Source organism: Rhipicephalus microplus, chromosome 3 (assembly GCF_043290135.1).
Source record: "Rhipicephalus microplus isolate Deutch F79 chromosome 3, USDA_Rmic, whole genome shotgun sequence".
NCBI lineage: Eukaryota > Metazoa > Arthropoda > Arachnida > Ixodida > Ixodidae > Rhipicephalus > Rhipicephalus microplus.
Window position 1 is genome coordinate 248,135,549 of NC_134702.1, and position 14,584 is coordinate 248,150,132.

The 14,584-nt window shown below is 43.2% G+C and overlaps 1 protein-coding gene and 1 long non-coding RNA gene across 4 annotated transcripts in view; one reads left to right on the forward strand and one right to left on the reverse strand.

Moving 5' to 3' along the window:
• LOC119161150 (rifampicin phosphotransferase) overlaps positions 1–14,584 on the forward strand; it is a 586,004-nt gene that overhangs the window by 529,933 nt on the left and 41,487 nt on the right. For all 3 annotated transcript variants that reach the window (XM_075890885.1, XM_037413539.2, XM_075890884.1), the window contains 2 exons: positions 13,049–13,125; positions 13,288–13,390. In XM_075890885.1, coding sequence (XP_075747000.1) covers positions 13,049–13,125; positions 13,288–13,390 — 180 coding nt within the window. The remainder of the gene's footprint in view (positions 1–13,048; positions 13,126–13,287; positions 13,391–14,584) is intronic.
• LOC142804207 (uncharacterized) overlaps positions 8,275–14,584 on the reverse strand; it is a 69,890-nt gene continuing 63,580 nt past the window's right edge. The window contains exon 3 of the long non-coding RNA XR_012894511.1: positions 8,275–8,959. This is a non-coding gene — a long non-coding RNA (uncharacterized LOC142804207). The remainder of the gene's footprint in view (positions 8,960–14,584) is intronic.

Genomic DNA, 14,584 nt, shown 5'->3' on the forward strand with positions numbered 1-14,584 from the left:
CGTTGATGGTGCCGTGGGACCTCGTAGAGAAGATGAGGACCGTCGGTAGCGTGGAGGTGGCGGCGTGAAGCTGCGCCCAGACGCCAGTGAGTGACTGCGGTAACTCACCCGATGGTTTGGTCGGCTGTCAAACCCTGATGGCCAGGGTGTCTTGTGAACGTGCTGATTGCTGCAGCCGTTGAATTTACGCGGTCACCCTTAGGGTGACCGCGTAAATAGGGTGATTTTGGGTGACTTTGCCGCACGACAGCGATCGGGGCCGGATCGGGCAACAAGACCGCGGATGCCACACTGCAGCACATGGCCAGCAGAAGGATGGATGGCCCGGCCGTTCCACTCCTGAATCAAGGTAGGTGGTCTGCGTGCGTAGTCGTCATACAAAGTGTAGTAAGGACGCATATTTTGGCTTGACCCTCGAAGACAAGGCGTACAGCTGTTGGCATCAAGGAAGGCGGTGTTGATAGTCATCGCACCGAAGCCGCTGGGAGCAAACAGGTCTCGAACATTAGGTGCCTCCCGAGGAGCCGCCTCACGTACTTCGAGCTCTCGGTGCAGTACTTGGCGAATTATTGACGCGAGATCCGATGGGTCTGGATGCACATCGACGCTGGTGACATTAGTGACATTAGGCAGGTGGCCGAACTTTGGAGTAATTTTCCGCGCTTTCAGCATTTCAAACGCACGGAAGTGCTTTATGACGTCGCTTACAGACTCTAAACTTTCCTTTGCGATGAGGAAGTGACAAACGTCCTACACACTCCCTTTTAGAAGATTACCAGCCTTGTCCTCTTCTGTCATCCCGGGATCCAGTGCCTTGCACAACTTTAGCACATCCTCTATATACGTGGTGCCGGTTTCCCCGGGGACTTGACTTGCGCTCGTTGCACAAGAGTTCGCTCGGCGCGCTTCTTTTTAGCTACCGCCTCCCCGAAGCACTTCTTGATTTCGTCAAAGAACATCCGCCACATCATTAGGCATTCTTCATGGTTTTCAAACTGTATGGATGCGGTTCCCTTAAGAAAGAGTCACACATTGTTGTGCTGGTAGGTGACATCCCAGCCATTAAACCGACTTGCCAGTTGGTAGGAGCGGAGCCATGCGTCGACATCTTCCCAAGCTTGTCCAGCCAAGGTTGGGGGCTGGATGTAGGGCTCTTATGGAATGCAGTAAGCAGATGGCTCGTTCTCGTTTTTTGTCGTGAGACGCCATCGCAGGTGGCTGACTAGCAAGTCGTGGACTTTGGCGAAGCTCCACGTATTGCGCCTCAGTGGTCGATGAGTCGTCGTTCGTCGGGGGCACCGTTATTTTAGCCAGCATGGCTCACCAAAACTGTTACGACGGAGCGTGTTTACTGAAAAACGAATGGCGAAGGGTGACCGCGCTGACAACAATCTGATGCTGAATCTGATGACCTCAGATGAATGGCCACCCACAGAGGTGGTGGGCCAAGAACCGGATACTTAAATGAAACTAAAATGAAATTAAAGCCAATCTGAAAAATTAGTTTAGAGATAAAATTGTCAATAAACCAAAAAATGTTTGCTGAGCAAGCGGTCAAACGATCTCTCGTTTCTGACAGACATCGCTACGAATTATAAACTTAAGATCTGAAAAGGATCTGAAAAGCACGGTAATCTTTTAGTTGCATTGATGTAGTCAAATAAAGTGGAGCATATATTCCTGTGGCAGTAACCAAATTAAGTGCCACCAAGTGATAAAAGTACTGGTACATTTACTTGTATTCCTAGTTTTTGAAAAGCAGCTACTAAAATCTTTTTCTCTGATAAGAGTAACGACGACAGAATAAAAAAAAATGTTCCGGTGTTTCAATTTTTTTTGCAAAAAAATGCGCAGCGGTGACGCCATGAGTTGAGCTTTGTTAAGGTAATAATTTAGTTGTGATACTGCAGACCTCAATCTAATATAAATGACCTCTAACTGGCGAGATAAACACCACTGTTTATTCCAGCAATACCTTAACTGCTCGAAATCTTTGAATTTATCTAAATTACCCATTCCCCATTACAAACAAGCATTACGGAACCTTAGCCCTATCACGTAAGCCGTATCTGGCAAAACTGGATAGTGGGCTTACTCAGGGATACTGCTGCTAAAGAGTCCACCATTTTGCTCAGATATAGTCCGCGTTGGCCTGCTACCCAAAGCAAATGCAGTTTTTTAAGTTTTTCGGTACTAAATGCCGAAACGTATTCATCAGCTCTGCATTTGCTGCCGCAGAAAGTGCATTACATACTGATAATGAATCTGTAATGATAACTGCTAATGATTCGCTTGAAGGCAGTTTGCGTAGGGCAAAAAGATATCCAATAATTCTGCAAATATTAAAGGGGTATTATCTGGGAGTCGAATCGAAAAGGACCAGTCTAAAGAATGAAAGAAGATGCCAACCCCAGCCTTTTCGTTTGACACAGACGCATCAGTTGCAATGATAATGGTTATCTCTTGGTGAGCTAGATAATCTACTAGCTGGTAATCTAAGTACCTATATGCCAATTGTTTCACGTTATGCGGAAATATATCATCAAATTGTATGCTAAACATTGACTTTAGGTTGTGTATTACACTAATATGTTTCTTTTTTACATTCGGTTGCTGTAGCAGCGCTTGTGCAAATATTATTTGCGGGGTGTGTAGTCGTGACCAATGTGTTTCAAAAAATAAAGCTGGTTCTTGAATGAAAACGTAAAATGAGAGTCTTTGGTGTGAACTGTATATCTTTATGAATGCTTGCACAATAAGAATTTTAATCCTATTTAGCAGAGAAGGTAGGCGAGCTTTCATATACAACACGTTATTTGCAGCAAACTTTTGTAGACCCAGACACAAACGCAACGCTTCTTTTTCCAGCTGTATAAGGGGTCTCATTTTATAAGCTCCGCCGCCAGAAAATAATACACATCCGAATTTCATGATGGGCCGCACGTAAAATTTATATATCATTATTAGCACGTCTTTTCTTAAAACCGCTTTACGGTTTGCGAGCTTGCGTAGCCACGCATGGCCCGTGTTGCCTTGGAGTACACATCATCAATGTGGCTTCTCCAATTTAATGTGTCATTATATAGGATGCCCGAATATTTAAGGGAAATTGATGGTGGAATGATCTCATTCCTATATATTAACGGGGTGTTGTTAAGCTGCCGAAAAGAGAATGCAAGAAGTGCACTTTTCTTTACGTTCAGGGTCATATGTATGTTTTGAGCCATCTTTCTATCATATGGAGATAATATTGTAGACTCTGGTATAGAGAATGAAGGTCTGTATTACTTGCAAAGAAAGCAATATCGTCCGCGTTTACATGTAACTGAATATCCTTAGTTGATGGAATGGAGCTTAAGTATATGCTAAATAAAACTGGCGACAGGACAGCCCCTGTGGTGCGCCACGTGTCTGCTTATATCTATTCGATGAGTACCTATCTTTAAACCAGTAATATTCTCTCCCCCTTAAAAACGCCGACACCCACGCAGTGATGTAGTTGGGAAAGTGGTGATATTCCATCTGCTCTAATAAAATTTAATGCTCAACCCTATTGTTCATTTTATCTATATCTAGAGTAACTAATGCACAGTATTGGCGCCGACGCCGAGCCAGTTGTATTTGGCACTCTAAATCAACATGCACACACCATATTCAGCAACCAAATCTAAAACCAATTTGACTAGAGTTTAATATTGCGTTATTATTAATATATTTTATACCTGGGCATTCAAAACTATTTCAATTAGCTTTAACAGATTTGAAGTGAGTGGTATAGGCCTTACATTGACTAAAGCAAATCCTTTTTCCTGCTTTTTTTAAAAGTGGAATCACTTTAGGCAGCTTCCATTCCGCTGGTATCCAAGCTTTTGTCGTAGAAAAAGTCACCAGATTAATGACCTCAGTTTTCGAAATCTTGAATATTACTTTTATTGTTGCATTTGTTACACCATCTGGTCCAGGTGCTGAAGCAGATAAGTGCCTCATTATCTCTGCCAGCTCATCTAAAGTTACCTTCTCGAAATCCTCGCCCGCCATTGGGTTCACAATCTGCAGTGGCATACTTGACATAAATCTCTCTTGGTGCCCTTTCGCAATATTTTCTACTAAATCAGAGAGTTCACGGGGGGAAAAAGTGGAAGAGTCAATATTTTCAGTGGGTGGTAGGTCTTTTGCGATCTTAAAAATCTTTGTTTTTAGCCCTAGAAAGATAATCATATCGTTTCATATTATAGCCATATTTTGCTGTCCTTGCTGTGTGTTTCAAGTCTGCTGCTGCGAATTTAAAATTATACCAATTTTTTTAATGTTGGTTGACGAGCAGTTGTTTCCATGCAGCTTTCCGTTTTCTATAGCTTTTCATGCATTCTTCAGTCCACCATGGACTAAAATTACCTCTTGTGGCCGAGTTTAATTTAAAATTTGCGTCTTTTACTGATCTGTTAACGCTGCACCCAGACTCATAGCCCTAATGTCATCTTGCATGTCTTTGCGGCCATCAAATGTAGCCCTCCAGTCTTTTTTTAATTTTCTACAGTTGAGGAATAAGCCGGCCTTTTTGGCGGCAAGTATTCTTGGAAAGTTGGGTACAAACTAATAGACAAGTGGTCACTCTTAGTAGCACAATCTAAAGTTTGCCACGAACATATATTTAACGATCTACTTGCAAAAACAGACCACTTCGTTCTCTTTTTCCTTCCTTCACACGCTGCAGCTTCAGCGTAACAATAGATTTGATGTTCTTCGGCCAGAAAATTCCTTTCAGAGAGCCTGCAGTCTTCATTCCTAAGTATTCATCAATGAATTGCCGAGGCCCGTAAGTCGTGCACCTCAAGCAAAGCCCGTGCTTCAGTGAACAACTCTACTCCTGCGTCTGCGCTGGCCTACTCCACTTTTTTTTCCGTACTAAGTCCACATTTCATTTCTGCAACATATTCGTCTGGTTACCTTCTCTTCTTGTTCTATTCTTTCTTCAAATCTATAACCTTATTATTGTTGTTAAACTTACTGATAAGGCTCCGTTTTTTGGGTAAAACATAAAGCATTTCAATAACAATGACAATTGAAATTCTTCACAGTTTAGAATATTGCGGTTAACTGCAATTTTGACTGCCAAATAACGCTGTTTCGCCCGTTACCAACGACGGTTATTGAGAAATCAGCCGGTTCAACTAACATAATGCCTGCCTCGTATTAGCACTATTCGTGATGGCACACTCAAAGCGGCAAAAACAGTGCTGACAACTCTCTTTGCGGGTGTAAATGGTTTTCTTATATTTACCTTTTTTCCGGCAGTGCTGGAAACTCGCAGCGGTGCATAGGAGGCACACTTTCTCGACAGAGAGCTGATACTCTGGCTGATCGAAAGTGAAGAAGTTCCATTACAAGAGTATAGTCACGCTTCCAAAAAAGAGCGCAGACACTTTCTGTTGGAATTCCGCTGCTCTGTCACAGAATTCTACAATCTAACCAGGCAAAAGCACATCAACTTATTCCAAAAGTAGAACCACGTTTGCTGATAATAGTAATATTGTCACTTAGTTGCGGCAAGAAAGACGATGACAGTTTTGCATGTACCATCAAGGACTACTAAATGGACGAAAAAGAAGAACTCGCTTGTGCTTTCTATTAAAGAGTTAGCCCTACTTACGGTGCACACTTTCTTACGGTTGTACGAAACACTGTCTAAACATACTCAAATAGTTTTAATCTCCAATCCCGATATATTTTTCTCCGAGCACTGGCCTAGAATCCGCAAGCCACAAATAATATTTGCACAAACATTACTCGACTCCCTGAATGTGCAAATTCATGACGTGCGTCTTTTGACCATAGTTTAGCGGCGCATCACGCAGCGAAGCAGGGCGTTCGTGTCAGCTCGTGAAACCCAGAAAGGCGACACTGGCGACTTCACAAATTGGACCCGGAAATGAGGTTCCGCATTCTCCCTACATTGAAACGGCAACTCACAGGTATGATTCACCGCATTCGTTAGGTGTGACGTACACCAGACGTTACGCACATATCATCGGTCGCAGTGACACCAGTCCTAATTGTTAACACTGTAATGCACCAGAAACACTTGAGTACATATCTTGTGTCTGCCCAGCATACGCACGTAAACGACAAACACTGATTTCTTCTACTGAACGATATGGCAGTAGGTTATTAACTGATGAGACCGTGTTGGGCCCTTGGCTAGACAGCAACAGTGCCATTGTGGTCATAAGAGCGCTTATAACCTTTTTGGAAGCAACTGGTATAAACAAACACGGGTATAAAATTTGTCTAAGCTTGAAAGAACATACTCACCTCTCTATCTCACCACCGTCATACATTAATCTTTATGTTCTCCTTTCTCCTCCCCCAGTGCAGAGTAGCAGGCTAGAGCAAGCTATCGCTCAGGCCGACCTCCCTGCCTTTCTGTAAATGAACCTATCTCTCTCTCCCTTTCTCTTGACAATGGAACCTAAATTCACAGACATTATCTACCACAATATTTTTTCGAACCACGCGAAATTCTTACTTACGTCACGGAAATATAAAAAGACTAATACAAGAACATCTAAATATTCTGCCGACGAATGTGGTTATTGCAACGGATGCATCGCAAACTGAGGGAAAAGCTGGCATAAGAATATTCTGCCCTCAACTTGATTCGTCTTTTTCGTTACGACTGCCAGATTATATCCCAGTTGTTATATCTAAATTTATGGCCATATTAATAGCTCTCCAAAAGTTACCCAGTTTAATTACAGTAGTAACAATCATCACTGACTCATTATCTGTGTGTCCTTCTCTCTGTTTCTGGTGAAACGCCTCTTCTAAAGCTTTTCAGAATACTATTTACCATGCACCTACAACGTCTTCACTTAAGTTGGGTACAAAAGCTCTGATTCTTAAGCAAAGGCGTTGATTTTGATGCCAATCATTCCGGTTTTCCCACAGACAACAACATTACAATTGCACGATTCTGCACCTTAACTTTCAAAAAATGCTTATCAGACCCCGTCTCGACAGCTTCTCCAGAATACAAGCACTTTTTATTTCCCTGAAGTGAGTTATCACGGTCGAGAATAATTGAAGTGGCCATAACCATACTTCGCTACCGGGTTATTTCCCTCAACTTTTACCTGCATAGAGCATGTCAAGCGTTGTCTCCTGTGTGTATCTTTTTAAGGAGGAGGAAACAATCAGTCATTACTTTCTATCCTGTCGCCGCTATAAGTCATTGAGAAAAAAATTCATACCACCACCTCTTCAGAACTTGGGTCTGGAAATATCCGTATCAGTTTTTCTATCAATCGGCGCCTCTACTCTGAGTTACTGTCACAGGGATATTTACTACGAAATAGAGGAATTTATCAGTCAGACTAAAAGAATATAAAGCTGAATTCTTCATTAATTGAAACGTTTAAATAATAATATTCAGTATTTTTTTTTTGAAACCTTTCCCTAGCTTATACGAGTAGTATTGCGAAGAAAAAAAAACAAATTGACACAGAACTCGGCCAATCCCCTGCATTGGGTAAAAGCCGTGAGATGAGAAGCTGGAGAAGAAGAACAAGAAGAAGAAGAAGAAGAAGAAGAAGAAGAAGAAGAAGAAGAAGAAGAAGAAGAAGAAGAAGAAGAAGAAGAAGAAGAAGAAGAAGAAGAAGAAGAAGACGAGGAAGAAGAAGAAGAAGAAGAAGAAGAAGAAGAAGAAGAAGAAGAAGAAGAAGAAGAAGAAGAAGAAGAAGAAGAAGAAGAAGAAAGAAAAAGAAAAGGAAAAAGGAAAAGAGAAAGAAGAAGAAGAAGAAGAAGAAGAAAAAGAAGAAGAAAGAAAAAGAGAAAGAAAAAGAAAAAGAAGAAAAAGAAGAAGAAGAAGAAGAAGAAGAAGAAGAAGAAGAAGAAGAAGAAGAAGAAGAAGAAGAAGACCGACTTACTTCTGGTATCTTGGTCTTTTTGTTAGGACCTCCGTTTGACGTTTTGACACTTAAGGAAGTGCTGAGTAGAAGGAATGCAGAGCGCCCGAAGTTCCTCATGCAGTATTTCGCTAATCATTTGTCGTAGGGAACTTTTGCAGACGGCAGTGTTCTGATTGATTTATTGATTGTTATGCGATGTTTAACGTTCCAAAACCACCATTTTATTGTGAGAGATGGCGCTGTGAAGAGCTCTGAAAATTTCGACCCTCTAGAGTTCTTTAACCTGCACCCAAATATGAGCACACGGCAGTGTTCTGAGCTGCATCACATACTGCCGTGTTGTTCAGCATGTGGTCAATTTATCGGCATTTTTTTTGCAGTGCGCACTTGATGACAGTCGCCTCTCTTATGAATCCATCTACTGTTGTAGGTAGATTTCATACGAGGCCAGCGAACACTGGTTAGGTTGCGCACCTTTTTCGCCATGGGCATGTCAGTGTCAGCTTGTCGAAAAAGGCGGGTCATACCCTCTGCGTACACTGCGGCTCTTTCATTAGGTATTTGCAAGTGGGCCTCGATCAGTTGATGTGCATGATCCTGTTGGTTCGAGTTCAAGAATGTGTCGAGAAGCTTCCGAAGGCAATGTTCTCAAGATAGGAAAGTAGCGTCGTGGTTCACATAGCACGTGCGAGCGCTATTTTCCAGTGTGAAATATGCATAACCTAGTTTCTACTGTTCGCTCCAGTGGTTGAATAAAACGACCTGTTTTAACTGTTCGAACCAGTCCTCGGCATTTTCATACACTTCCCCACTGAGAAATGCAGGTACGCGAGGATGTTCAAGTGTCACCTGGGAGGCAAGAGCGGTGTGCGATGGAAGGATAACCGTGGCTGTGGTGAGAGCTGCCATGCTGGTAAGAGGCAGAAGTGCGGACTCCAGACTTAGGCCTAGTAGGTGCCTACTCAATCGGTGCACCGGAGTCATGACGAGGGGCTGAGTCTCTGGACTAGGTGAACCAAGACTGTCCTGCATCAGATTGTAGGCTCCAGCACCTGCACCAATGTCACAACGTCGAAACAGAGGTCTTGCCGCAGATATAGAGATACCAAAAACAGTTCCGTCTCTTTAATAAAACGCGAAAGCGAGTTCTTTTACGTCCATTTCATAGTACTTCACGGCACATGCAAAACTACCCACGTTTTTTTTGCAACAAGCACGTGACATTACATCTGTGGTTAAAGTCACGAAACCACCTTATGATTATCAGAGGCGGCGTAGTGGATGACTACAGGCAATATCGGCCAGGTGGTGTTTTTTTCAAAATGCTCCTGTATATCTAAGCATACAGACCTCATGCCACTCTTTCTCCATTAAAAGTGGGGCCACCGCAGCCGCGATTCGATCCTACCCTACCACCTGCGAATACTCTTTTTGCTAAACATTACGTTAAAAATACTCGAAATCTACGTCCGACATTTTCTACAATCTAGCAGAAATCCTGTACTTTACCATGGAATGCTCGAAGCTTACCTTACATATACAGGAGCGACATAGACACACACATTGTAATCGTACACATCAAAACACCACTGAAGATATACATATACATTGAACGTATACATATACCCGCAATGGACATCCATACTTACAGAAACCAGTAAGTCGCCACGGGGTCGGGATGCGGCCGCAGCGAGAGGCGGCTTTTTTTAAATGAAACAGTTTATTAGGCCGAACTTCTGGCCGAGAAGGGCAAAGTGAGATCACACCTGGCACTGACAGCGGCGAACAGAGAGCCGGCCGTCGTTCTACTGACAAGTGATGACGCGTGTCAGAATTTTTACATGTCACGTCAAATACTACAGCGTTATTGCTAGCGGCCACATAATGCCCCCGACACAGCCACTCACCATCCTCTCCTGTTTCGCTTTCTTGCTTTCACCCAGCGCCTAGCTTTCACGAGCGATTTTCGTTCAGAGGAGAGAGATTTCTTTAGGTGGTGCCTCGCAACGCGAATTGGCTGAAATTTTTTCCGTTTCGTTCTGAAAAAACCCGTCGGTGTTTACTAGGTTTACGGTCACACCAGCCCTAAAAAAGACTTTGTGTTTTGAAATATGGCGTCTCCAATTTTGGCGCTATGCGGGACCAATAGTGACACGTCGCTGCGACGCTGGTACATGCTCTGCCTCTAAGTGATTAAAGCCCCTGGTGGAATAAAAGTAACTCCAACAAGTTAGCAACTTGCTCGTGGCTTGGAAAACATGCAAGCTGCGAAAAGAACTGCTGTAGTATTTCTATTTTGGCAAACTCAAACTGATATCACTAACGTTTAATATTAAAACTCGTTTCAAAACACCACTTTTCTGTCATTTTGCCATGAACTTGGTGATGTTATTTAGTGGCTTGCCTACTTCGGGAAAATTTAGCTTGACTTCTGGCTACGATTGAAATCTACCAAACGGCAACTTTGAACACAGGCCTCAAAAATTTAGCTACGAATAAAGTGCTACTGGGCTCGAATTTGCACCTTTAAAGTCAGTAGCACCGTGACCAGTGGCCCACACTGGCGACCAATCACACCAAATACTTTGCACAGAAACAAATCGGAGCTGTTTCGATCAGATAGAAAAAAATGCCTCCTGTTCTCAAATACAGTCATCATCATTATCATCATCATCATCGTCGTCGTCGTCATAATAATCATCATCATAATGAATACCATCATCAGCCTGACTACGCCCACTGCAGGGCAAAAGCCTCTCCCATGATCCGCCAATCTACCCGGTCTTGCGCTTTCTGTTGCCACGTTAGGTATACCCACAAACTTCTTATTCTCATCGGCCCACATAACTCTCTGTCTCTACTTCTTGCGTTGGCTTTATCTGGGAATCTAACCAGTTACCCTTAACGACCATCCGTTATCCTGCCTACATGCTACGTGTCCGGTTCATGTTCATTTCTTTTTCTCGATTTCAACTTTGATATTCTTAACCCTGGTTTGTGTCCTGAGCCGCTCTGCTCTCTTCTTGTCTCTCAGTAAGGTTACACCTATCAATTTACTTGCAATCACTCGCTGCGTCGTCCTCAATTTAAGCTGAGCCCTAATTTTAAGCCTCCAGGTTTCTGCTTTGTAGGTAAGTACTGGCTAGATGCAACTGTTATACCTTTCTCTTGAGAGATAGTGGCAATATACCAGTCATGATTTCAGAATGCTTGCCAAATATGCTCTACCTCATTGTTATTCTTCTAGTTACTTTAATCTTGTGGTTCAACTCCGTGGTTATTACCTGTCTTAAGCAGACATATTCCTTTAGTAGTTCCAGCGCCCCTCTACGTATCACAAAGTGCTGCTTTCTGCCGAGATTATTGCACATTACATTTGTTTTGTGCATATTAATTGTCGGACCTACTTTTTTGCTTTCTATGTCCAGTTCAGTAATCATGAACTTTAATTCGTTCCCCGAGTTACTCATCCCGGCATCGTCATCAGTGAATTGCAGGTTACTAAGGTACTCTCCATTAACTCTTATTCCGAACTCCTCCCAACCTAGAACTCTAAATACCTCATGTAAGCACGCAGTGAATAGTATTGGAGTGATCGTGTCTCCCTGCCTTACACCCTTCAATGTTAGAATTTTTTCGCTTTCTTAATGGAGAAATATGGTGGCTGTGGATCCTCTGTAGATTTCTTCCGAAATGTTTATGTAGGGCTCTGCGACACCCTGGTTGCGTAGTGCTTGCATTACTGTTGATGTCTCGACTGAGTCAAACGCATTCTCGTAACCTATAAACGTAATGTATAGGGTTGCTTGTATTTAGCGCATTTCCCTATTACCTGATTGATAGTATGAATATGGGCTATTGTAGAGTAGCTGGCACGAAGCCTTGCTTGGTCTTTTGGCTGATTGAACTCTAATATTGTCTTAATTCTATTAGCTAGTCTTTTTGTAAATAGTTTGTAGAGAACGTAGAGTAAGCTGATCGGCCTGTTATTTATCAAGTTCTTGATGCCTCCTTTTTCATCGATTAAGATGATGTTGGCGTTATTTAAAGATTCTGGTACCAGTCCCGTCAAGAGACACTTTGTATATAAGGTGGCTAATTTTTCTAATAATTTGTGCACCATTTTTCAGGAGGTCTATTGTTACTTTATACTCACCAGCGACTTTGCCTGTTTGCAATCCTTCTGGGGCTTTCCTAAGCTCCTATGTCGTTACTGGTGGGATGTCGAAGTCTCTTGGACTATTATAGTTTCTCCCAATACCATTCTTGTTCTTTTCGCTTCTGTACAGCGAATCGTTTCTGATTGTTTCTGAAGTAAAACTCTGGAGTCCTGTATTTTTGCCTCTCACCCCTAGTTGAGAATTGGCTGCTTGCGTATAAGTTTTTGCCTTTGTTTTCTTATATCTTGGTTCACACGAGCTCTTGCCATTTTATCATCACTGCATCTAATCTTGCTAACTACTTCTGCATCCTGTACATTGCCTGAGTGTGTACACAGAATGAAGTCAATTTCATATTGTGTTTCGCCATTAGCATTTTGCCGCGTCCACTTACGGTTTGCCTGTGTCCTGAAGAAGGTATTCATATTCCGTAAATTCTTGCGTTCTCCGAACTCTACTAATAACGCACCTCCGGCATTTCTAGAGCCGATGCCATATTCCCCCACTGCATGGTCTCCGGCCTGTTTCTTGCCTACTTTGGCATTAAAAACACCCATCAGAATAGTACACTGTGTCTTTATTAATGGCTGACTCTAGGTCTTCATAGAAGTGTTAGACCAAATGATCTTCATGGCTCTCAAATACCACAACATAGCTTATATGCGGAAAAGTTATCATGTATCGGTCCTCATTTTTTGTGTTCACTTTCACAGGTTCCGCAACAAAAGTTAAGGTACGCAAGTAGTGATCGCACTAAGGTTATCAAGTGTTTGCGGAGTGCCAATACTGACGTCACATTAGGATCGTGACAACAGGATAATTTTTGCATAATCGTTCCGAGGTCGCGGGGCGCTGTCGATAAGATACATTATTAGTCAAGTATTTCATTAAATAAATATATAAGGTGGCCTTCTTAGTAACAGAACGCATGCAAGATCTTGTTGTACAACAGCTCCTTAGCTCAATTCGTTTTGTATACAGGCACACCAGTAAGTGGTGGAACCGCGGAAGGTCCGGCTCGTGTGGTGCACACCATCGAAGAGGCCACTACAATTCAGGTAACCGCATTATCATGCTTTTATCGAGACACTGAGAATCACTGCCTGAATAAATAGTTTTTATATGTTTAGTTTGAGCAACACAAAGTTTGTGGAAAGCCGTGTGGTCGTGAACAGACGTGGTCGCTTGTGCTCTTCAAGAAATGCTGTTTTCACACGCAGAAAGGAGACGTGCTTGTGGCGTATTGCACCGACATTGCCTGGAGCCCTTTCTTTCCTCTCTTGTCCGGAGTGGTCACTGAGCTTGGAGGACTTATCTCGCATGGTAAGCATCGCAGAGAGTAAACTGCTGTCAAGTAGCATCATTCAGAAGTTCGTCAGCTTGAACAGCTTGAACACAGAGTGACCCAATGCGGTCGTATTCGTGTTTTACATCCAGAAGATTGCATTTTAAAAGAAACAGTAGACTTTCCTACGAGGGACTTGATGCAGGTCTTCAGATTTGCCCCATCGTAGTGGGACTATACGTAGTGTAAGCTACACTGGCCATAGGTGAACACTTTTGCGTGGCTTATGGTGTGTACATCTGTGCAAGCACCACAGGCAGTCACCCGCCGCACAGGTGGGTGAACTTGTGGTGATGTTCTGAGAGTGGGTGGCCACAGTCGCATTCGCCATTATTTTTCCCTTAAGAAAAGCTTTGTAGCTATGTATTGACTTACTACTAACGAGATCGTCGGGTCACTAACTAGTTTGTTTTAGTCGGAGCGCTAGCATTTTATTCCGACAACTCTGCCCGCAACTCGAATTTATATATTATAAAATAACTGATAATAGATCAGCCGACCAGTGTGTGATTGGTCAAGAACCACAGCATTTTCTGGCTGGCAGGCGGTAGGTGCGAATCGGATTGGTGTCATATAAGGTGACGTCATAGTCATCCTGTTGACACGCTACCTTTACGAAACAGGCGTGTCACTTGGCGGGCTGTGGTCGTGTGGCCCCGGTTGAATGTTAATTAAAAAATGCTCGCCCAACATGGGGTGTGAGTCTTCCCGGTAGAGGTCAGGACTCGTCCATGCTGCCTGGCCTCGCGGGTGAGGAGAAAAGGCAGCAGATGAACGATAAAATTATCGTCTGTTGTCGGGTGGCCCCAGCCCACTTCCCCATTAATTTTTCTCTAAAGGAAAGCTTTGTAGCTATATATTGATTTAGAGCCATCGCGGCCACCTGGTCACAAGCTTTTTTTATCAGAGCACTCCTATATTATGCGAGATGTCTGCGCACAACTCGATTCTATATAATATACCGAAACTACTTCTACACCACCCGACCGCTGGGTGGGTGGTCAAGAACCACAGCATTCTCTGGTCGCCGGATGGCAGGTTCGAATCCAAGTGCGGTCACCGGAGGTGATGTAACGGTCATGCTGTTCACGCAAAGGCTCAACGAAGCAAGCCTTTTGCAGGGCGGGCTGTGGTCGTATGACCCCGGTTGGGTCTCGTTGAAGAATCTTCGT